The sequence below is a fragment of the Pseudopodoces humilis genome, chromosome 30 (assembly GCF_049639895.1).
Source record: "Pseudopodoces humilis isolate 2021_Gansu_Grassland_sample_001 chromosome 30, ASM4963989v1, whole genome shotgun sequence".
Taxonomy (NCBI): domain Eukaryota; kingdom Metazoa; phylum Chordata; class Aves; order Passeriformes; family Paridae; genus Pseudopodoces; species Pseudopodoces humilis.
In genome coordinates this window covers 386,506-410,242 of record NC_142229.1, presented here as the reverse complement: position 1 = coordinate 410,242, position 23,737 = coordinate 386,506, and the positions used below count along the sequence as shown (strand labels likewise).

At 42.3% G+C, this 23,737-nt stretch overlaps 1 protein-coding gene across 2 annotated transcripts in view; it reads left to right on the top strand.

The window, feature by feature from the left end:
* The window catches only part of EBF2 (EBF transcription factor 2), a 127,160-nt gene that overhangs the window by 100,987 nt on the left and 2,436 nt on the right, over window positions 1–23,737 (top strand). The window contains exons 9-17 of one of the 2 annotated variants that reach the window (XM_088068231.1): window positions 8,010–8,127; window positions 9,873–10,003; window positions 10,862–10,988; window positions 14,343–14,431; window positions 15,970–16,035; window positions 16,128–16,305; window positions 17,679–17,864; window positions 19,504–19,671; window positions 20,287–20,821. In XM_088068231.1, coding sequence (XP_087924357.1) covers window positions 8,010–8,127; window positions 9,873–10,003; window positions 10,862–10,988; window positions 14,343–14,431; window positions 15,970–16,035; window positions 16,128–16,305; window positions 17,679–17,864; window positions 19,504–19,671; window positions 20,287–20,330 — 1,107 coding nt within the window. In that variant the 3' untranslated portion in view covers window positions 20,331–20,821. Of the gene's footprint in view, window positions 1–8,009; window positions 8,128–9,872; window positions 10,004–10,861; window positions 10,989–14,342; window positions 14,432–15,969; window positions 16,036–16,127; window positions 16,306–17,678; window positions 17,865–19,503; window positions 19,672–20,286; window positions 20,822–23,737 lie in introns of those variants that run through there. The other variant, XM_005532235.3, reaches the window with a different exon arrangement.

Sequence of the window (23,737 nt, the reverse complement as noted above, 5' to 3'; positions counted from 1 at the left end):
CAGCCGAGAGAGACTCCAGGGCTCTGCTTCTCTGGGATAACTTCAACTCCTCCTGCACTTTTGTTCCATGGGAGCTCATCCCGTTTGAGTCTCAGTGGGAGAATTCAGTTCAGGCCCCCAAATTAATCAAGATCAGCCTTTAAAACCACTAAGTTCACTTTGCTTTTTATCAGCCCTCCCCAAAACACCAACCTTTTCTCACGGTTACAGAACCCAAACCTCTGAGACAAATTGCAGAACTCTTGAGGTTTTGAGTGAGAGCAGGATCTTCATTAAGGCTCCTTCAAAGTTGGACACGTGCATTGGTGAGCTTTGTTCTGGGCTGCAGAGGTCAGTGTGGACAAAAAAAGATACAAAAAGTGGCTCAAATTGCTAAAATTTGACACCTTGGGTATAACAAAACTTCGTGTTCCAAAGCAAATTAGCCGTGATGAGCAGCAAGGCCAATAGGCAAAGACAGCTTGTTTCTGTCTGCCTCCTGCTTTCTAAGGGTAGCATCATTACTTCTCTCAACATAACCAAATTTAAGAGTGTTCTTGAATGTTCCAATAGCTTCTGGACACTTATTTTTGGTTGATTTTTCGGAGGGTTTGTTGATTTTCCTGTTTTAAAATTTTGATTAATTCTTTTTGCCTGCTGCTTGCTGAACGTGGTTGGTCAGCAACCCTGAAAGTCAAAAGCAGGGGGGAAAAAAAATTGCTTTAAAATATTAGACGTCTGTTTTCACACTTTGGACATGTTAATTTTCATTTTAATTGTTAATATATTCACCAGGCAAAGCAAGGAACAGTTGTCTGTTAGGTTTGAAGGGATAGTTGTCCATCCTGCCAGTGCAGGAACTTGTGAGCAGAGGAAAAGCAGGGTCAAAAACCACAGTAAAGCAGAGTGGTTTATTCATTTCATGATTTAATTCATTTTGTTTCAGTCTTGGGCCATATCTAAGACCTCTGCTGGTCTTTCCCCAATAAATTATTTGTACAGCTGTTGTTATTAAGCCCCTCCTTTTCCAGACATTTCCAAGCACTTCACTTCCCTTATGCAAACAGAATTCTGCAGCAATGCTCATCTAAGGGCATTTTAATTCCTATCTGTGTTCTTCTGCATAGCCAAATATTTTCATTTTCAGTGGAGTAGTGCTTGTCAAATCTCCAGGAGACATCAGGATACTTCTGTGGTTATTAAACAAAACAGCAGAGAAAATCCTTCCATCATTTAATCACTACTGAAACCTGGGCCTGAAAGGGTCTCCTCCAACACCATTTTTGCCCTTTAGAGGAGCCTGAATGGAAGCCCAAACCCAAGGCTTTGTTGATGAGACACAAATACAAATTAAAAGATGTGGAAATAGTACTTTAAAATGCATCCTACTGAGTTTTCCAGCACAGAGCGATGGTTACTCATGACTGGAAAAGTGTCAAGCTAATGCTTCTGATTAGAGATGGGTGTGAAGCTGCACAGTTCGGCCTTGGTTTGGCTCTTCCCCAAAATTCCAGGGCACTGGGATCCAGTGTCCAAGCCCAGCCCCAGCCTCACTCCCTGAGCCATGGATCCAGTGTCCAAGCCCAGCCCCAGCCTCACTCCCTGAGCCATCACAAGATTTAGATATTTCATACTATATATTAAGATAAATTAAATGTTAGGTTTCAAGTGTATTGCTAAAAAAAACGGGGGTGGGGAGAGAAAGGGGAGGAAAGGTTACATTAACACCGAGTTGTAAATTTAATGCAGCTCCAGATGCCTGAAGAGTTGGGGTTTCTTTATTTTAATTCTTTAGTTTGGAGAACAACACCAGCTGCTTTGAGATCCTGTTGATTATTGGAAGTTTGCTTTGATATTAAGAAGAGCTTCAGAAATACAATTAAATTCTCTTGCCTTCCTTTCTTTTTCTTTTTTTTTTAACCAAATGCAATGGTTTTGTGCTGTTGAAAACCATGTTTTACATCAGAAGTTAAGAAATGTGTGATCATTACTTTAGTGAGGTTTTTTCCCCTGTAGGAAAATGATTTTATTGTGAATTACTACCTCAATGTCTGTCAGTGGCTAAAGCAGGGAAAGTGAATCTTTCTAGAACTAAAGAAAAGGGAATATTTCTAGAACTAAGGGATACTTTCATAGTTACTTGATGGCTGCCCAAAACCCAGAGAGATGGAGCAATATGTCCCTGTGAATTCAACTGAAGCAAATACTGGTTATTCATCAATTAAAATATTTCCAAATAAAGCTGGTGGGTGGAAAGCTGAGGCAAAAATCATCCTAAAATCACTTATTCAAACAAAAGGTTTAAGTTCAGCTCCTCTGCAAATTGAGTTTATGCAGGTATTGTTAGGCAGGGCTGTGTTCTCAGCGAGGGATTCTCCCAGGAATGGAACTTAAAATAAAAAAATAAAAACTATGCCCTCCATTTAATGAGGAATTCTCCTGAAGAACTTGATGGAAGCCCAATGATCCTTTAATGGTAACGACCGGTGTGTAAAGGGGGACGATAATTCTGTGGAATTGAGATGAGGCTCTTCAGCTGGAATGCTTCAGCTGAGCCCTGGTGCTCACACATTAGGCTCCTGTTGATTGGGAATTCTGCTTCCTGCAGGAGCAGAGTGATTAAACAGGTCCTGTAGTGCCAAGGAGGGCTACGAGGCAGCAGAAATTGGTAGTAACAGTGGTCAGCTTTGAGCCAATGTCGTTTTCTAGGAGCAAAAAGAGAAAGGTCAGTGATTGCCCTCTGTTTTCAGCAGAAAACATGGCATGGAATGTTTTCTGGCAGGTACTCCCACCTCCTCTGGATGCTCTAGGGAGGAAGAGAAAGGAAAAATAACAAGGTGCATCCCTGGGGAGGTTTCCTTCCTGACCTCGGAGTGGTTGGATCAGTTCATCATCAGACACGTGAGCAAAGCTGGCTGGGGCTGGGGTTTCACCCAGCTCACCCTAATCCAGAGCTCCGAGGGGTCTGTGTCACTCAGGGAAATGGAAAATGATTGAGAGGGGTGGGATGATATTGGGAGTTAGGAATGTAGGCCATAGGAAGCAAAAAGGATGGCAAGGATAAAACAGAACTGCTCTAAATGGGAAGGAATCAGGAAGGAATGTGCCACAGACCCCCATGGTCAGGCTGGGATACAGAGAGGGATCACTGAACTCTGCTGGAGCTGAATCCTACATGGAATAATCATTTTGGGGCACTGATTTCCCAGGTATAGATTGCAAAACAAATGCAGCTGGTGTCAGCAGAGCCTGGGCTGTTACTGCAGGGGGCAGATCTCTTAATCAGGTACTGACTGACCCAATAAAAGGTGAGGTTATTTTAGATTCTGTGTGAGTAAGGGAAGGACTGACTCAGCTGCAAAAGAAAAAGTACTCAAGGAGCTTAATGTGCTCAGATCTGAAGGCCAAATATCCATGGGGAAAGAGAGTTCCCAGAGTGATGTGTCATCCATTAAAAACAAACCACAGATGAGATCCACTCTGTCTCACACTGGCAGCAGAAAGGAGAGGGATTTGTTGCATTGGGCCCCTCTGATTTCTTGTTTGGGTACAATACACTGCATTAACTACAGTCAGAAGAGAGCAAAATGACATTGGAATAGGTGCAGGAATGGGTCATTAAGGGGACAGGGGCTGGAGAAGAGCTTGGCTCAAATCCTTGCACTGAGGAGAGCTGGAACTGCTCTCTAGAATTACCCTCAGGTAGGTCAGGAAGGGAAATAATAATTTTAAAGCTAATGCTAAGTATAAACAGACTAAATTTAGGCTGTAAACCATAAATTTCCTCACCCCCAGGCTTTAAAACAAGAAGGGTGTCAAAAGCAAAGGTGGAAATGGTTGTATAGGATTACATGGAAGCGGCTCCGTGGTTTGGCTGTGGATAACAGCAGGAGATGAGGTGTCCATGGCCCAGGAGTGGAGCCCAACCCCAGTGTCCCAAAAACCTCCAGATTCCCTGGGGTGAAGGCCAAGTGCCCAGTTTGCCCTGTCAGCCCCCACTTTGCAGGCTCAGCGTGCTGGAGAGGATTTCCCAAAGAATTCCATGGAAGTTTTGAGCAGAGTGAGGCCGCTGGCATTTTCCACATTGTTTATCCTATTCCTCATCCAACTCTGAAGCAAACCCATCACATCCAGGCTCTCCTCCTGTGTTACTCCCTCAACCAAAATTCCTGTTGACATCAATGGGAGCCCTGTCCAAGTCCAGGCAGAAGGATGAGGCCTGACATCTTTCCTTCCACTCAGCTGGAAAATACTAATACTAATAATAAAATAATAACAATAATAAAAAATTACTATGTTTTAAAATCCTCATAGCATTTTTGGTTGGTTTTTTTTATTATTTTTTAAAGTTAAAATAACATGGTGCTGTGACTAGAGAGTTATAAGGGAAAGTGCATCAGGAATGCAATATTGTTTCCAGATGTACAATGTCATAAAGAATTTTTTCTACACTTGGAATGGTAACAGGAATTTTTTTGAGAGAGATCATTTACACAGTGATGAGATATGTTACATGTAAGTAAATGCCTGTATGCCCTGGAATGTTTGTACCATATGTCTAAATAGGTGTTTGTGACTGATACAGATTTTATATCTGGGGATGTGAATGGATTTGCATATCTGTGATTTGAAGAGCAGCACACTTTAGAATATAAAAATACTGATATAACATAGTTGGGGGAGGGAAATGTGTAGTACCCAGGTGAGGGTTTGTAAAGAAACACAACCCCCTGAGCTGGGAGGGAGGCGAAGGAGAGGCAGTGCAGCTCAGAGGAGCCGAGTTTAATGTGCTTAAGACACTTTGCCTGGATGTCACAGGAGGTGAACCCTCCCCGTGGGTTCTGAGCAAGGACTGCATTACAGAAATGCACCTAGGAAACAAAAATAATGTGGAGATATGGCTCTGGCATCTCCCCAGGACTGCTGGGGAATCACTGCTTTTGGCTGTGGTCTCTCAGCTGATAAGAAGACCTTTGCAGATTGGCAGGGAGAACCTTGAGGAGTGTGAAAACAGCTTAGAATCCTGTAATTCCCCCAGTGTTCTGAGGGAGATGGGATCTGTGTTTGGAAGGATGAAGTAATAACACATTGCCCTCTCTCTTTCTTTCTTGCTTGCTGTCCTCTGAAACCCCAGCAGAGGTGACAGTTTGGTCCAGCTTTTGGGTGGCACAAAACCTGTAGTTTTTATGATGGCTGTGCCCAAAATTTGGCCCTCAGACTCAATTATCAGAATCCATGGCCTACCTGACCTATTTTTTTGTTCTCAGATCATTCCCTTTGGATTAAATTTTGCCTTAGCAAATGGTGTTAGGTAAAAGATTCTCCACTGAGAACAGGCAAAGAAGCCAAATTATCATAGGCAAGAAGTGGTGCCATCAGGGCAGGAAAAGAAAAACTCACCAGAGACATTTGCCAGCACTGTGGGCAAAAGTCAGAATTTAAATCTCCAGGGAAGTTTGCACATCACCTTTCATCAGCACTAAATACAGGTTTTTTTATAAAGGGGCTTGGACTGTTTTACTATGTTGGGAGAACAAGTGTTGCTGATAAATACATGTTCAGGAGAGTATTGGCAAAAATGCATAGAAATGGTTAACAAGGTAATGGTAAGAAATGTTGACCTTGATTTGTTTAGCTAAGATGTAAAGATTTTTGAAGGTCAAAGGTGTTCTTGTGTAGTGTTTTGGAGTCTAACTGTGTCTGACCCTCTAACATTAAGCTGCTGTGGCCTGCAGTTTTGAAGAGTGAAGCAAACCAGGGGAAAAGCGGGAAGGGGGAGAGAACAGGAAATGGAGTGAGGTGTTTCAGGAAGTTGTCAGGAGTTGACTGATTGATTCCAGATGGAAAGGGTCACCCTTCATGACCCAGGAAATACTCACTGGGGGAAAGCAGTTGGCTTGTGAAAGGGAAGGGCCTGGGAGTTAGAGACCATGGTGGAATGCACATTCCTCCTCCTTTTATCCATAAAACATTGGTTTTTAATCTCCAGAATAAAACAATTGTGATCTCCATCAGGCAACAGGGAATGGCTGGGGCAAAGTGAAGAAGTTCAGTCATTTTGAGGTCCACGATCTCACCTGTCCTTTCTCCACACTATGGATGAGGAGTTGGGTGGTGGTGGTGCAGCAATGACCAAGATCTCTGCTGAAATTCAGGTTACAGCAAAAAAGGCCCCAGACTTTGAGAAGGTTCCGCTCCAGGTCTAAACTTTGCATCTCATTCTGCCCACGAGAACACGGTGTTTATTCACTCTGGGTCCCAGACTGCAACAGGCCAAGTGGCTCTGGCTGTCCTGTCATGACTGGGAGAGGTGGATAAAAATGGAACCTCACACGGACTGAGGTCTAGGAGTGCATCTTCCATTCCTGCTGGCTCAGGGAGCAGAAGATGCTCAGCTCTTGTCTTCTGGGCTGGTTCATACTTTGCCATTGCTGTGGGGGTCTCTACATCTCCTCCCAAAATGTGGCTCTTGTCTTGTGCACAACCCAAACGGTGATTCCAACACTGACCTCTGCTCTGGGACAGGGACAGGACCTGGGGAACGGCTGGAGCTGTGCCAGGAGGCTCAGGCTGGATTTTGGGAAAGGTTCTTCCCCCAGAGGGTGCTGGCACTGCCCAGGCTGCTCAGGGAATGGGCACGGAGGCTGCCAAAGCTCCAGGAGCATTGGGACAATGCTTCAGGGTGGGATTTTGGGGTGCCTGTGCAGGGCCAGGAGCGGAACTGGATGATCCCAGTGGGTCCCTTTTCCACTCAGGACATTCCATAATTCTGTTCTATGTGTGAACACTTAAAGGCTGCCTCTGCTCTCCCTTCCTGGGAGCACGTGGGTGTGTTTATCCCACTTGTGTAAGTGAGCTCAGAGATGTCTCTATTCCATACTGTAACTGTATATACAAGACACACTTTTTTTTTTTTTACATTTGGTTGCAATTTAAACACTTGTCGTAAATATTTCAGACACTGGAATAATTCAGGCCTATTCCCCTTTGCCACAGTGTGCTCTGGGCTGGCCAGTGAGAGACTAAAATTTATTTCCATTGTTTAAGGGAAAATAATGAAGTGCATCTGAGTGGGCTCAGCTATGTCATGCGGGAAACGTTCCCTTTGGATGGAGTCACACCCCACCCTAATGGGAATGAGGAAATCAGTTGGCACACAAAAGCAACACATTCTGTGACAAGAATGCTTGAGAAGTATAAGAGTACAGGATGACAAGAGCCTTTTGGAATGAATTAGATTCGTCTCAAGAAAGAAAGTATTCTTTAAGCTCTCCTAAGCCTGGCGGGGGCAAGGTCTCTCCTGCTCTGTGCTGAACAGAGTTTTATCAACAATTAGAGCTTGACATCCTCTTACCTCGGCTGTGACAGCTGAGGCAGTAAAAATCCATGAACACATCCAGGGTTTGACTTTCCATGGCTGTAGGTGTGGCACTGGGATGGAATTAAGCTTATTTACACCAACTAATAGTCAAAACCACTCAATCTGAGGGCATCTTCTTTCAGGAGTTAAAATGCTGTTTGTTTTTCCCAAAAGTCTGTGGCTTGAAGTCACACATGTTTCTGGATTGATGGGATTTAGAGCTTTGGATACTGTAAAAACTAAAGTGGGTTAATTAACATATACAGTTACTTCTTCTAAGAATTCAAATTGGAGCCCAGTCATGGAGGCTGAGGTTTAAAACCTGCTGCTTGGTTTGGGGTGCTCAGGCTTAGATGATTTTTCAGGAGGCACCATGCACTCACATGTCAAAACCAGGAATGGAATTAGGTCCTGTTTTCATGGAGTTTCCATACTGCAGGAGCTCTGTCACTATAGAGTGAGGCTTCTATATAGCCCACATGTGTTAAATGCAATTAATGCATTGAATGAAGGCTGAAAATATTTTCTCCCCTTCTTGTAAACCCCCTCAGGGTGTGCTGCCATTTTACAAAACAAAAGGGTTTAGAACAGAATTATTAATCCTTAACAAGCTGAATTTCGAATAAATTCTTTACCTGTCTGTTTTTTCCTTTTCTTTCTAAATATCCAGGTGGTGCTATCGACAACAGTGAACGTGGATGGGCACGTGCTGGCAGTGTCTGACAACATGTTCGTGCACAACAACTCCAAGCACGGGCGGAGAGCAAGGAGACTCGACCCCTCGGAAGGTGGGAGTTTTGTCTGGAGAGCAGAGCAGAAATTACCCATTCTTCCCTTTCTGTTTGTTTTCAGGAGGGAAGGAGAGCTAAGGGGGAATTGCAGAGCCTCAGGGGGTTTGGGGAAGGCAGAGGCTGGAAAACAGTGTCTACTGCATGCAAAATATGATCCTCCTCACTTCTAAGGGACTGGCTCCCCCTCCCCCTGCAATTTATTAATTAGTATGTACTGCAAAGATGAAAAACACAGAAACACCAAGTATTATCTAAATTTCAGCCCTCTCATTCAGCTGGGATAGATTTGATTTCAGGCAAATTAGGCAAGATGACATCTTAGTTAAACAGAGCCGTTCCAGCACAAGATGTGTATGAAAAAGTGTCACTGGTTCCCTTAAACAAACTGTGCACGGAGCCTAACGATGCGCAGAGGGAGCTGACACTAATTGATGTGAGTTTGTTTGGCTAAGCCAGACTCATGGCCAGCTCCAGGATGGGTTGGGGACTGTATTCAAGCAATTACAAATTCTTGTATCTGTTAAGTTTCAAAACGTTTGGCCCCTCCTCTCCCTCTCCGTTCCCAAAATGTTCCACCTCTCTCAAGCAGACAGTGCTCAAAACTGACTGGAAAATGCTGGAAAATGCTATCAGTGCCTGCTTTTCCCTCTCCTGCAGCCACTGAAAGTGAGAAGAGCTGGTGATGTTAGTAGAAAAGACAAGCAAGGATATTATTTCATTATAATGTTTTGCTGCCCCACTTCTTAACTGTGCCCTGTATCAACCTAAAAGAAGAATTAATGAACTGGAAGAAAATGATTGAATCAGTAAAGAATTCAGAGTGGTGTTAATTCTCCCCCAGCGGGCAGTGAAATGGTAGAAGGAAAATCCCAGGATTCCTAGCCTAGGAAGCCATCCAGTTTTTCCTTGACTGATTGGATGTGATTGACTGGCTGTTCAAAGGAGTCTCATGTTTTTGGAGCACTGCCAAAGTTCCCCTCCACCTCTGACCCTGTCAACATTGGGAATGGAGTGATGGATTGACTTTGGTTATGGCCTGGAAACCATATTGGGTTCCTGATGGGATGCATAGTCCAGAGGCCTTGAACATATGGAAGAGAGAAATAAAAAAAAATTAAAAAAAAAAAAAATAATTGACTCTATAAAATCAAGAAAATTATTAGAAATTATGTCCTGATATGAATTGGAGGAGACATTTGATATTCCCTTCTTTCACCCATTGATAAACTTAATGACTGTGACTCTACCTTTTTTTCCACAGGATTTGTGGGATCATATGCTAATGAGTGGGTGCTATTTTGTTTTTTTAAGCAGCCTCTGCACAGCCATTTAAGCGTTTGGTTTTTACACCCACTACAGTTGGCCTATTAGGCTTTAATGACACGATGTTAAGTGTCAGTAATGAATAGGCAAGTAATTAACACTTGCAAGGCAGAAAACATTCCGTTATTTATTTATTTATCAGCATGCTGGGGTTTGTGGAGTGGTGAGCAGCCTTCTTGTGTGGATGGCTGGAAGGGATTTGTCCTAGGCCTCTGCCAGCACTGGGAATTCAGGAATTCCCAGGCGTGGATGGGTGGAGCTGCTCTCAGCTCCAGTTTTGCCTCACTTGGGATGCTCGATGCTTGCAGGAATTGCTCCAGAGATTCACACCCAGACCTGCAAACAGCCTCAAAGCTGTTGGGGGGATAAAAGAAGACACCTTAAATTGAAGTTTTGATGGTTTTTGTTGCTCTGTGCAGCCACGCCCTGCATCAAAGCCATCAGCCCGAGCGAGGGGTGGACCACAGGGGGAGCCATGGTGATCATCATCGGGGACAACTTCTTTGATGGGCTGCAGGTGGTGTTTGGGACCATGCTGGTGTGGAGTGAGGTGGGTACAGACTTCCCTTTCCTGAGGAGGCTCGGGGTTCAGTGCTGTTTCCATGCTGCTGTGGGAGGTGGGACATTGAAGCCTGTGTGACAGGAATTCATGGAATGTGCTTTCCTTGCTCTGTGATATTACTGAGTGATACCTAGAATGGAACTGAACAATTCTAGGTGTCTATAAAATCAAATAAATTATTAGAAATTGTCTTCTGATATGAGCTGAAGGAGACATTTGATATTCCCATATCTATTTTTACATATTGATGAACTTAATGAATGCTACTCTACTACTTTTTCTACAGGGTTTATTATTTACACAGGTTTATTTACATAAGCAAAGGTAGAGAAATAAAGGGTTTGACTTTGGGAAGGAGAAAAATAATCCATCTGGGCTCAAGAATAAGGCATCAATTAACCAATGGGCTTAACAGTACAAGTTTCTTAATGACCATTTATCCTAAAATGTGTGATCCTCTTCTGGAGGCCAGGAACTAACCCAGGTGTATCCCTCTGCTGATCTATAGGGATAATAAAAAATAAAGAGTTTTTACTGAGGCCTGTGATGGCAGGGCAAGGGGAAATGATTTTAAAATGAACAAGAGTAGAGTTGGAGATGAGGATGATATTTTTTATGGTGAGGGCCTGGTACAGGTAGCCCAGAGGAGCTGTGGCTCCTCCATCCCTGGAAGTGCCCAACGCTGAGCAGGACTTGGAGCAATCTGGGATAGAGAAAGGTGTTAACTGGGGATGGGACTGGCTGATCTTTGGAGTCCTCCAACCCAAACTTTTCTGTAATTTACTGGTGAAGTAAAAGAATAGAGCAGACACCTGATGGTCTCATGCCTCCTGTTGCCATCCCCAGCTGATCACACCTCATGCCATCCGCGTCCAGACGCCCCCCCGACACATTCCCGGTGTGGTGGAGGTGACATTATCCTACAAATCCAAACAGTTCTGCAAAGGAGCACCAGGCAGGTTCATTTACACAGGTGGGTGCCTGGGGTTTGGGCTGCAGGAGCTGTGTTGGTGATTGGTATTGACAACCTTTGGTTTGATTGATTAAATAATTGATTAATTAATTAACCCTCTTTCTCTTCCAAGGCCACTCTGGCAGTGGTGACATTTGGGGGTGTAAGGAGGAGGTTTCATAAGGCATTTTTACTGCACACTATTAATATTTTTCCCAACTGCTGTCACAACATGGGTCTGCCTACAGAATATACAACCAAATATTTATGTTCAACCTGGTTACATTTGAGCTTTCCTTTTTTATTTTTTTTGGAAAGAGTCACACTAAGACAGATTGTCTGAAGAAGAAAATGACAAACTGTTGGAAAGATGACTATAAAAATTAGCTATACGTTTCAAGGGTAAATCTAGCTGGCAGAGTGAGGCTGTTGTGGGAGCTCATCTGTGTCCTTTATGTCGGGCTCCTGCAAAGTGTGCCTTGCTAGAACTGCTGTACTTTGGGGGCTCTCAGTGTTTCCATTACAAAGTGCTCCCACCCAGGGTGCTGCAACCTGGCCATCAAGCCTCCTCTCATTGCCAAAATGGGACATTTGGACTTTTCCATAAGGTTCCCAAGTGGAAAACTTCCTGTCAGAGTGAAGCCAGCAGGATTCTGTAGACATGTACAGCAAAAACCCAGACAAATGGCTCATTGGAAGGGAATGGCAGCTGCTGAATCAACTGTAGCAGTTGAAGTAAGAGATGAAATACTTAAAATGAGAGATAAAAGGCTGTTTTTAAATCACCACACCCAAACATTTAGTTCCCATGTGTGCTTTCATCTGGTGAGGATACAGGTTGCACACATATCCCTGTTCTGAATTGCTTTCCTTTCATCAGCTGCTCCTGGAATAAAAAGACATTTGTTCTCTGCTGCTAATCTTGCTGTAGCCTCATATTCTGCTTTTAATACGACACAAATTCAAATTCTCTGCTGCTGTAAGTGGTTCCATTATAGTCCCCTTGGCTTTAATAACACACCAGTTTATGCCAGCTGAGGGCACGTCTTGCAGGCTTTCCTAGCTCAGCTTTGATCACAGTTCTGCATTTACTTTGTCACAGAGATGCTAACCTGGAAATGTGTATATCAGGGAGATTTGGAACATAATTTTCCTTGCTGAGCAGAAATCCTCCAGGGGTTACCTTGTCAGAGCAAACCAATATAAAATAACCTGTGTGAGAGGTTGGGCTCTGGGTTGTGCTGTATCAGCCTCTGTGCCAGGATCCAGGGATGAGAAGGTGCTGGTTTACTAAATCTTGTAAGGAGATCGGAGCTCTTGTTTTCTGCTTGTGAGAAACAACACTTACAAGGATGCAGAGAGCTCTATAAATTGGAAGAGTGAGTTCCCTGGGACAGAAATAAAGAACAGCCTGCTTGTGTGTCAGACCCTTTTATGGTCTCTTAATCCATGAACTACAAAGCATTTGGATATAATTCTGGAATATTTCTATGTAACACACAGATAAATCACTCTTGATCCAGCAGCTCTTTCCTCAGTGGAAGTGGAATTGTGGGAAAGCTGCTTAAACTTGCTAGTGGATTCTTCATCTTTGGCCTCCACTTGGGAGTAGAGTCCCAAGTATTTAGTATTTAGTTCTCCAAATACTTGGTGTTGGTTTTTCACAGGATTCCACAACAGAGATATTATTGTTCCATTAATGAGTAAAACCGGGAGTGGGCAATTTTGTCGCAGGCTGTACAGAAAACCTTTGTGCTGAATGACATAATGTACACATTGATTCAGGATGGCTGAGTCCTGAGAACAATTCAGCATTGCTGGGAAATGATTTGTTGCTGTTGATCTATCAGGATGAAACTGTCCATGTCAATCCATTGGAAAAATGTTGGTTGAATAATAGCCAGCTACTTCTTCCTGAATTAGCATTTTGTATATTCCCACTAGCTATTTTTAGTAACTTGATATATATTTGAATTCCAGTATATTTCATATGCTTGAATTCCTATATATTTCACATTTCTTTATCTTGAGATATATAACTTAAATGAATAGATTTGTGATCAAGAAGAGAAATGGCACATGATGATGTCTAGGCTCTTGAGAGAACTGGCCTCTAATTCTCAGGATTATTGGCAAAATAACCCACCCCCCAAAAACTCCTCTTCCCAAACGGGATGTAGATCCTGTGGCAGTTGAAATGTGTATTATTAAACTCTTTAAGCAAACCAGAATGGCTCCCAATGGAGAGCAAAGACATTCTAAGTATAGCCAAGACTAAATTCTCAGGTCTGGGTTTTCTCTGCTCAATTCCCACTCGATTATCTCCTGTAATATTTAAACTTCATGCCATGCCATAATTATTTAATAAAAAGTAAATATAAAATGTATCTCAGTGGGGAATGTGACCTTTTACCTTCATGTTGTTATACGAAAGGCAGACAGGGATAAACAGGGAACAGGGATAAACAGGGAACCTGGATCAGTGTATTTCTGTCCCACTCGTTGGGTTCATCTGGAGCAGGAGATGGTTCTCCTGTGAGGTACTCAGGATATTTTGGATAATTCAGTAGGAACCATCAGCATCTTTTGTAATCAGGGGTTTTCAGCAGTGCCACTGCTAGTTATTTTTAAAAATAAAGATTTGTTTTCCCCCCCAAAAGAAGCACAAATGGTACAAGAAGGTCTAAGCCAGCACTGGCTGAGGGTAGTGCTAAAGGACTTACATATGTTCCTTATTAAACGTGTCCTGAAATTCTTCGCAGAATCCTCACATGAATGTATCGTTTGTGTTAAAATGTACATTTTATACAACATGAAGTTGTCTGAAATCATCAGCAATGTCAGCAGGGCTCTGCCAACTATTGCTAACTGAGGATCTGGGTCAAAATATCCTGGTTTATCCACCAGAGATTAAGATCATTACAGGGAAGTGGCGGCGTATGCAGAACACACAACTGGGGAAGGGAATGTGTCTGATGAAGAGCTGTGCCCTACTTTGGGACTGCAAAACGTTGGGGGCGTGTGTGGAATGTGTTTATTAGAGGAGCAAACACGGCTATCTGATTTCTGGCTGTGTAACCAGCAGGAGAAGACCTGTTCTGGTGTGTATTTGTCTCATAATTTGCTTTATTGCTATAATGGTTCTGTCCAGAGTGAAACATTCATCTTTAAGGGAGTATTTTGAGACAGTGCTGCTGCATCTTGCAAATTACTCATTCAGCTTTTGATAGAGGGCGAGAAGTCAGCCAGGGAATCTGAAGCAGTTTTAAGTGCAGAAGTCATGATTTCTTTGTTTCCCTATTGGGACAGAGCCATATAAAAATACCTGTTTAGACACACTTACGTATTGTGGTGGGTTTGATGTTTTCCTTGCAGCTTTAAATGAACCTACCATAGATTACGGCTTCCAAAGACTGCAGAAGGTCATCCCAAGACATCCTGGGGACCCTGAAAGATTAGCTAAGGTAAAACTATTTCAAGCATTTCACTCCACCCACCAAATATGTTCTTTTCCCTTCTAATTCATAAAAGAGACACAATCATATCTTAAATGACAATCACCTCTGAATTCACCGATCAGTTGTGAGTCTGGCAAGATGGGATTGTGTAGAAGCTGCAGTGATTTTTGTGTGTTCTTCCAGCAGTCTCTGTGTGATTTTGCTGCTAACTTTCATCCAGTGACCGTTCCCAGTTCCTTGTCCTTGTGCTCTGCCCTATCAACGGTGGCAGATCCCTGAGCCCAGAGCTGTGTCCATGCAAGGATGGACACATACATACAATGCAAGGGAATGATTTGAATCCTACACAAGCTTCTGTGTCCATGCAAAAGGACGCACTGAAATCCCCAGGGCACCGGTGACATCCGGGATTTGTCTCGGCTTTTGGTGCTGCTGAGGTGGAGCAGGTTCAGGACTCTGGAGAGCTCCGGGTCACGGAGGAGCCCCGGACACGACAAGGCCGAGCCAGGGATCAGCCCCGCGGGCTCCGAAGGGACTCGTGCTTTGGGGGGGCTGCTCTGACCCACTGGTAAGGCTTAAATTCTTCAGGTACCTGGCAAATAACACCTGGCGAACTCACCCGGGCTTCAGAGAGACCACACACAAACCCCGGAGTAACTTGAGAGAATACTAGCTCATGGTTTTATTTTATTCAATTATTCTATTCTATTCTATTCTATTCTATTCTATTCTATTCTATTCTATTCTATTCTATTCTATTCTATTCTATTCTATTCTATTCTATTCTATTCTATTCTATTCTATTCTATTCTATTCTGTTCTATTCTATTCTATTCTGTTCTGTTCTGTTCTTCTATTTATTGTATTTTTTTTTTTTTACTTCAGGGTAGTCTAGTCTATTCTGTCTTATTCATTATTTTATTTTATTTATTTTGGCCTATTTTATTGAATTATTTTATTGTGTTTATTGTATTTATTTATTGGCACTTTATTTATCACATATTTACTTAATTCACTGCATTTTTGTATTTAGTTTTATTTATTATAAGCTTACTTTTTATTTATATATTTTTATTCTATTTTTATTCTAATTTTAACATTTATTTATTACATCTATTTATTATATTTCTTTATTTATTATATATTTATATCGCCTTATATATAATAAATAAATATATATTTCTATATATTTATAATATATATTTTTATATTAATATATATGTATATTTATATTTAAAATATTTTATATGTATTTATATATGATATAATATATAATATATTTTATCATATATATTAGATATATTATATATAATATAGAATATATATAATATATATTTAAATATATTTTGTATATTAAAATATAAATAAATAAATATATTTTTTAAAATATATAATATATATTATATAGTGTATATATATTATATATATAATATATATATTTCTAAAAAATATTTTTATTTCTGTATTTATAACATTTGTATATTTATTTTACCGGCCAGATCTACTTTTTGCCATTACAACACTTCTTTCCCTCCTCCCCACAGGAAATGCTGCTGAAAAGAGCTGCCGACCTGGTCGAGGCCCTGTATGGGACCCCCCACAACAACCAGGTCAGGCTGCCGGGGGTGGGACGGCACGGCCGCAGCCCCCGGGAAGGTTCCCCGTTGTGGCACTCCATCCCTGAGCTGTCCCTCATTCGCAGGACCTGATCCTGAAGCGCGCGGCCGACATCGCCGAGGCTCTGTACAGCGTTCCGCGCAACCCCGCACAGATCCCGGCGCTGTCCAGCTCTCCTGCCCACGGCTCCATGATGGGCATCAACTCCTACGGCAGCCAGCTGGGCGTCAGCATCTCCGAATCGGCGCAGGGCAACAACCAGGGTGAGCCCCCAGCGTCCCGAGTGCCTCATCCCAATCATTCCCAATTGGATTTTTCCCTGGATCTCCACGTGCCCAGCGATGGCTTCAGCTCTGGCTATCCCAAAGGGTGGTGCTGCCCCTGTGTCTTATCCAAAATACTTTTTGATTATTTTCAATACTAACTCGGCCCTGAATTCCCTCCCTCTCCCCCTCAAAATATCAGTTTTGTTGATTATATCTCTGTTTTCTCAAACGGCAATGGCAGCTGCTGAATAAACCTCACACACAGGTGGGAAATTTTCCTTTTTTGTTGTTTTTAAGGCAGCTGCTTCAGTGGTAACTCTACCAAAATTCATATATTATATGTATTACATTTAGTCCTGATAGACTATGGACTGGGAGAAAAACAACCGATAAAACAATGTATTAACATTGGAAGAATTATCAACTTTTCTGCCTCCTGAATATTTTGATTTTTAGCACACAGTCTGTGGTTTTTCTCAATAATTGGCATGTGTTTAACACTTCAAGGCAGCAAACCCAGGTCCTTTGAAGTTAATTTTCTATCTGCTCAGTTAAAATCCACCATGAAAATAATTTTGCTCATTTTTTCAAGATCTTACCAGCCCTGAATTAGAACCTCCTAATGTAAATGAGCAGAAATTACCTGACTTGATATACTTCAATATTAGATCTAAATAGTGACTTCTCTTAATGTAATTATTGCATGAGTAAAACTTTCTCTAATGATAGCTTTTCCATGGAAAAACCCTTCTGCATATGGAATAACGATTTTATCCTTTTATTTTGGTAGCTACAGTCTTCAGCTCTCTTTCTGGAGTAAAAAAAAGGCTAAATTTGGGCTTCCAAATATTTGTTAGCATTTTTTAATGCAACAAAAATGGGTTTTACTTATCCAGTTTATTCTTTCTCCCAAGTAGAGGAAATTAAAAGTTAAACTACAAACTTTATAAGGGTAATCATTTCCCCTTAGTAATATACTTTATCTGTAATTTATCTGTAATTCAACAATAATTTGAGGAGTAAAACCTCCCGCATTCAATGGTAGAAAATCCCATATATTATAAATTCTACCCCAGGTAAACATGAGCACACACAACCTTGTCCAGGTCTTGGAATGAATTAAAAATTGCAGTAAATCAAATTTTATTGGAAAAATGTACATCAGATCACTTCAAAAAGTTGGTTCAGAATTTAAACCTCAGGAAACAAACCCACTGCATTTATGGCTGTTGCCTAAATGTTTTCAATTATCTGGATTTCAATGACATTTATTCAAGCAGGGGATGAGCAGGAGGAAGTTTAGAACCACGGAGGTGCTGTGAAATGTGTTTTATTTCCATTTATTATTGTGAAATGTGCTATATTTCCAGGCTACATCCGGAACACCAGCAGCATCTCCCCCCGGGGGTACTCGTCCAGCTCCACCCCACAGCAGTCCAACTATAGCACCTCCAGCAACAGCATGAACGGCTACAGCAACGTGCCCATGTCCAACCTGGGCGTGCCTGGCTCACCCGGCTTCATCAACGGCTCCCCGACAGGATCTCCCTACGGCTGTACGGCCTCATCCTCCTGTGCCCGGTCCTCCCTCATCCTTGTGTGTCCCCACCCTGCCTCATCCTCATGTGCCCGGTCCTCCCTCATCCTTGTGTGTCCCCACCCTGCCTCATCCTCGTGTGCCCCCACCCTTCCTCATCCTCGTGCACACCCACCCTTCCTCATCCTCCTGTGCCCTGTCCTTCCTCATCCTCGTGTGCCCTGGTCCTTCCTCATCCCCCTGTACCCCAACCCTGCCTCCTCCCGCCCCAGCAACCAGCAAAAATGGCTTCAATGCGGATTTTGCCAAAGGCTCCCTTTGTGTCTGGGTGTGTCTGGGTGTGTTTGGGTGTGTCAGTGTGTCTGGGTGTGTTTGGATGTGTCTGGGTGTGGTTTTGGGTGTGTTTGGGTGGGTTTGAATGTATTTGGGTGTGTTTGGATGTATTTGGGTGTATTTGGGTGTGTTTGGGTGTGGTTTTGGGTGTGTTTGGGTGTGTTTGGGTACAGGCTAGAAAAGGCTCCCATTTTTGGAGTGTTGAACCTTTCTTTTTTATTTTCCTCCATTTTTTTTCCTTATGCAAAGGATATCCTGAGTGGGAAATGAGGCACAATTTGCAGATTTATTAAGCTAGTAGCCACTGCTTTTAGCACAGAGACTTTGCAAATCCTGGGTAAAAGCCACTCAGAAATAATTTTTATGAGTTTGAAGGCATTATCATTAACTGAGAGCAGAATTGGGGATTAATTTCCTGTGAAACCATATTAACTTCATAACAAAAAAAACCCCATATAATGGAATTAAGCTCTCAATTTCTGCTTGTTTTACCATAAGGAGCCACTCTTCCTTCCATACCTTGATTTTCCTCTGGCTAGGGAATGTGTGAAAAACAACATAAAAAATGTATACACCACCAGCTATGGTGTAAGCAAATAATTAAATATATGTTATACATGTATATATATAAATACAGGATGAAGAGTTAAAATTATATTATTATTATTATTATTATTATTATTATTATTATTATTATTATTATTATCATCATTCTCTCTTCTGGAGCTTTCCATAATGTCTCCAGCATCATGTTATTGTGATTTCAAGCTAATACTTCCAAGAGACCTGGGACTTCACATGAAATATTGTTATTTGTTCCTCCTTTTGCTGAGGAACGGCTGATATTGTTCTGGAAGCTCAGCAAACAATACTTGGACAAGTTATTGCACATAGAAAGGGGCTTTCTCCTTGCAAGGCACTTCTTTAAAAAGTAGCCAATTTAGAGTAAAATCCACGCAGCAGCTTGAAATCAAGGAAATTTAGTTTTAAAAAATGGGGGAAGACAGAGGATTTGCCACCCTTTCCAAATTCCAAGGACACTAAGTGGACAGGCCATTTCTGTTCCTATTGACTCTGGTTTTGCCTTGATGATTTCCAATTTTCTGGCACCCTCACCCTTAATTTTGAAAGAATTAAGCACCGTTATTTTTCTGAACTATTCTGTTTAACTCCCTCTCTACTCCAGACTTGCTCTAACTAAACTCACTGAGAGAATGAGAGCTCCTTTGAGAGGTGAAAAAAGGAACTCAGACCATGCATTCTTGAAGCAGTTTTACCAAATTTCTGATGAGGAACCCCCTTTTTATTTTGTTCCCCTCTGGCAGTGATGTCTTCAAGTCCAACAGTCGGCTCCTCCAGCACTTCTTCCATCCTCCCGTTCTCCTCCTCGGTGTTCCCTGCTGTCAAACAGAAGAGTGCCTTTGCTCCTGTCATCAGACCCCAAGGGTCCCCCTCTCCCGCCTGCTCTAGCGGCAACGGGAACGGGTTCAGAGGTGAGGAAAGTGTTCCTGCTCATTCACAACTTCAGTTTGAAATTTCAGTTTCCCGCCTGAGTGCCATCACACGAGGAGTGCAAGGGCTCAGGAGTGAAAACCTGCCCCGCTGCAGCTGGATCTAAGGATTCATCCAAGCTGTTGGCTTTAAAGCAGGGGCCAGGCGCTGATTTCCACAGGAAGGTTCTGGCCCGATGCATTTCAACCCCAGAATGGTTTGGGCTGGGAAAGGACCTCAAAGGTCCACTTCCAACCCCCACCATGGGCAGAGACACCTTTCCCTAGAATATAGTGGAATTGCAGGTCTTTTGTGGGCAATGACTTCTCCTCAGGCTTGGGGGACTTGTTAAACAGAGCAGAGTTAATCCCCAGCTCTGTCCAGAACACAAACCTGCTTCGAGGTTTAGGCTCAGCCCGGGAATTGAGCCCCACAGCCCATTTACAGCCCTTTTAAAGGTGATCTGTGAAACAAATGTGAGCAGTGAGATAAGAATGGAAACCTGTACCCAATTCTTCCTTTTAACAGGCGGGGGGGGGGGGGGGGGGCGGGGGGGGGGGGTTGGTGTGTGCAGCACATAAATATGCTCCAAGTCTCCATAAAAAATGCCTTTATAGGGCCTGGGAAATCATCTGGCTCCTTCAGACTTCACTGGAGATAGCCTAGGAAACACAAGTGTGGGAAGTGAGCCGTGCCAAGAGCCAGTGGTAATTCCAAATGAGCCCCACAAACAGCACCTGTTGGGCTGGGTGTGATATAAACCCTTAGCTGGGCCACAGGGACTTGCAGAAAGTGTGATTATTTTATGTAATAAGGAAATTCTAAGTGTGCTGAACAAAAACAGTAACATTTTTAAAACCTAACTCAGAGAATTCTGAAACAGCTTCTTCCCCTGCCCCAATTACAAGAAAATCCACACTTTCCTAAGATTATTTTCTTCCCATGAATGGGTCTATCCATTGATCTCACTTTAGCCTACTTTGAAGTTAAACTTGTCTAACTGTTATGTAGAGAAGGCCTAAATATTAAGCTTAAATATTCAGGAGTTACCTGAGGTGGTAAGAGAGAAAACCACTCAGGCTGCTTCTGGGAGGTAGAAAAAGGACAGATTAAAATACTAATGAAATGTTAAAATTAATAATTTCCCTTAAGGTAACACTCAAGGCTCTGCTTAGAAAGATTTCATCTCTCTTTCAACCTATAAGGAAATAAAGTATTAGAGACAAGTCTGTGCCATCTTTGCTATTTGCCATTTTTTATCCAGTCTATAAATCAGTAATTAATGACAGATTCTAAAAACTGAGCTTTAATATTAAATATAACAAAATCTCAAAGCTAAATCCTGACATCCATCCATTTCTACTGACCAAAGTCCAGTCCTGAGCTGGTCAGGATTAATCTATGAGTTAAGGTTGTGAATAATTGCTGAATTAGCAAAATCAGAGATAAATGGATACAGAATTTATTAACCACATCCCTTTCTTTGTGGGATTTCTACCTGTACATCAACACAAAGATGAGTATCTTCATATTCTAGAGCTGTTAAATTTAATACCCAGTAAAGCAGGATTGGTCAGTGACACAACAAGAGGAAACAAGGTTTGTTATGCCAGGTCCTGGTAACTATTGAACTCTTTCAGCCAGGGATGCAAATTCCAGCTGAAATATTTAAATTGATGCAAGCTGGGGAGCACATGCTTTGGAAAGGATCCAGGTACACGCAGCCTGATATCCAAATTAATGTTCCCACAGTGCTGACAGACAGATGTGTCCAAAAAGTCAACAGGAGGCTCCCAAAGAGGCTTTTTGCCTGAAATGGAGAGATGGGGAGAGGGAGATGGATAATGCCCTCTGCCATGCCAGCCCCTGGGGCTGGAAACCAGGGATAGGTGTGCTGGGCATGGAATTTGGCATTTATTTACTTATTTATCAAACTCAGGCATCCGAAAATGCTGCTGGAGAGAGAATAGCAAAAGCACAGGGCAAGCAGTGAATATGTGCAGGCCCCTTTCCAAAGCCCATGAACTCGGAGTTTCCCCCCACAACATGTGGAAAACATCTCCTCAATATATAATGATAATAATAATAGTAATAATAATAATAATAATAATAATAATAATAAAAAATTATAGGATTATATATCCACATTTAGAGGATGATAATCATAATCTTCCTAGTCCTCCTCCTTCTTCTTATTTTTATTATTATTACTGTTATTATTATTATTATTATTATTATTATTGTTATTGATCTTATTATTATTATTTACCAGCCCCTTGGAGCATGCCACTCTTCTTACAGGCAGCAATGAAAATCTAGATTAGAGCTTCCATAGCTGTTAACCACAGCAGTATTTAAGCCTGGATTAAAACCAGTCTAAACAGGAGTAGCTGTGAGATCTTCCTCCTCAGATTTGCATTCCCATTATTCCAGCAGTTTACAGGGAGGTTTTTTTTTTTACAAAAATGTATTTTAGGAGGATTTGCTCCCTGTGGGGGCAGTGAGGGGCTGGGATGGAATTCCCAGAGCAACCTGGCACATTGGGAGGGGGTCCTGCCACGGCAGGGGCGGCTGAGCTGAGATGTAAAGTCCCTTCCAACCCAAACCATTCCATGATCCCAGCTCAGCACTAATTCCCTTCCCAGTTCTCATGTTTGAATTGCAGCAAGTCCTTTCCACTCCGAGACAGTTTTCCAAAGGCCACTTGTACTCACCAGGCTTATGATCATTATTAATTACACCCATTAAAGGTGCCTATCACCAGATCATCTGGGTGCTACCCATCTTTGATTATTTATTTATAAAAAAAAATTCTCCAACCTTGTGACAATTTTAATCAAGTGTTTCAGTTGATAATTGCAAGCTGTCAAGGTTAATACAATAAGGCTCATCTCTAATTCTTTTTCCATTTCCCTCCAAGAGGAAAAAAAAAAAAAGACCCTCTGGGATAATGACTGGTGGTTGCTATATTCCCAACTCATCAGGGAGTGTCCTGCATTGAACCACCTTTATTGAAAAGTTACATCGATTCAATATATAGTAATACAGGCAAAAATAATTACAGCTTTGCTAGTAGTGTAAGACCTTAATCCAAACCTCCCAAACATTCAATAAAAAGCGATCCAGGCTGGGAATAGGCTTTTGACAATGCAGCCCCAACGGGGAGTGGAGGTGGGGTGGAAATGGGCAGAGCAGGGAGTGTGGAAAGAGAGAGAAGCCCTGAGATGAGCTGGGGAAACCAGGTGAGAATTCCAGGCAATATTCCTCCACCGACTCCTTGTGTGCTGCAGGAGGAGCTGAGGCTGAAATGAAATGCCAGTGACACAAATTAGGCTTTGCTTGTGTTTTCTGTGTTATAGAACTTGCTATATCAGATCATGGAATGACAAAACCCCAGGATGGTTTGGGTTGGGAGGGACATTAAAACCACTCCCTGCCATGGGCAGGGACTGCTCCCACTGCCCCAGGGTGCCCCAAGCCCTGTCCAGCCTGGCCTGCGACACTTCCAGGGGCAGCCACAGCTGATATGGAAACCTGTTCAATTCCAATCCATATATTATTTTATTATTAATATCTCTAATCCTACAGTAAAAAATTTACTTTCATTTAAAGTTAAGAAACTTTCCAAAATGAGGCACCTACAAGTTTTCTCAAAATATTTTTGAAGAGACATGGCAGAAACTCAGGTTTAAGCTTTGCTTTGCTTTGCTGGAAGTTTACCTCGATTAAAAAAAAATAAAGGGAAAATACTGCAAATAAAAATAGCATCAGAAAAAAGCATTTATGCCATTATGGACTGGCTGTCTTGGGAACAGAGTTCAAAGGGCACCAGCTCCTGACGGCTGAAATTAAGCTGTGCTAAGCTGTTCCGGGGTGCAGCCCATGTGCCCAGACATCCAACAGCCAGAAAAGGCCACCCTGGATGAGGACAAGCCTGTGCAGGTGCTCCTTTACCTGCTTCAGGCAAAGACCCAGCCAGGACACCTCAGACAAAGAGTTTTTAACCTCCTGGAGGCAGCCTGGATGATTGTGCCTGGAGCAGAGTATGAGGATCTGCTCCCCTGGGAT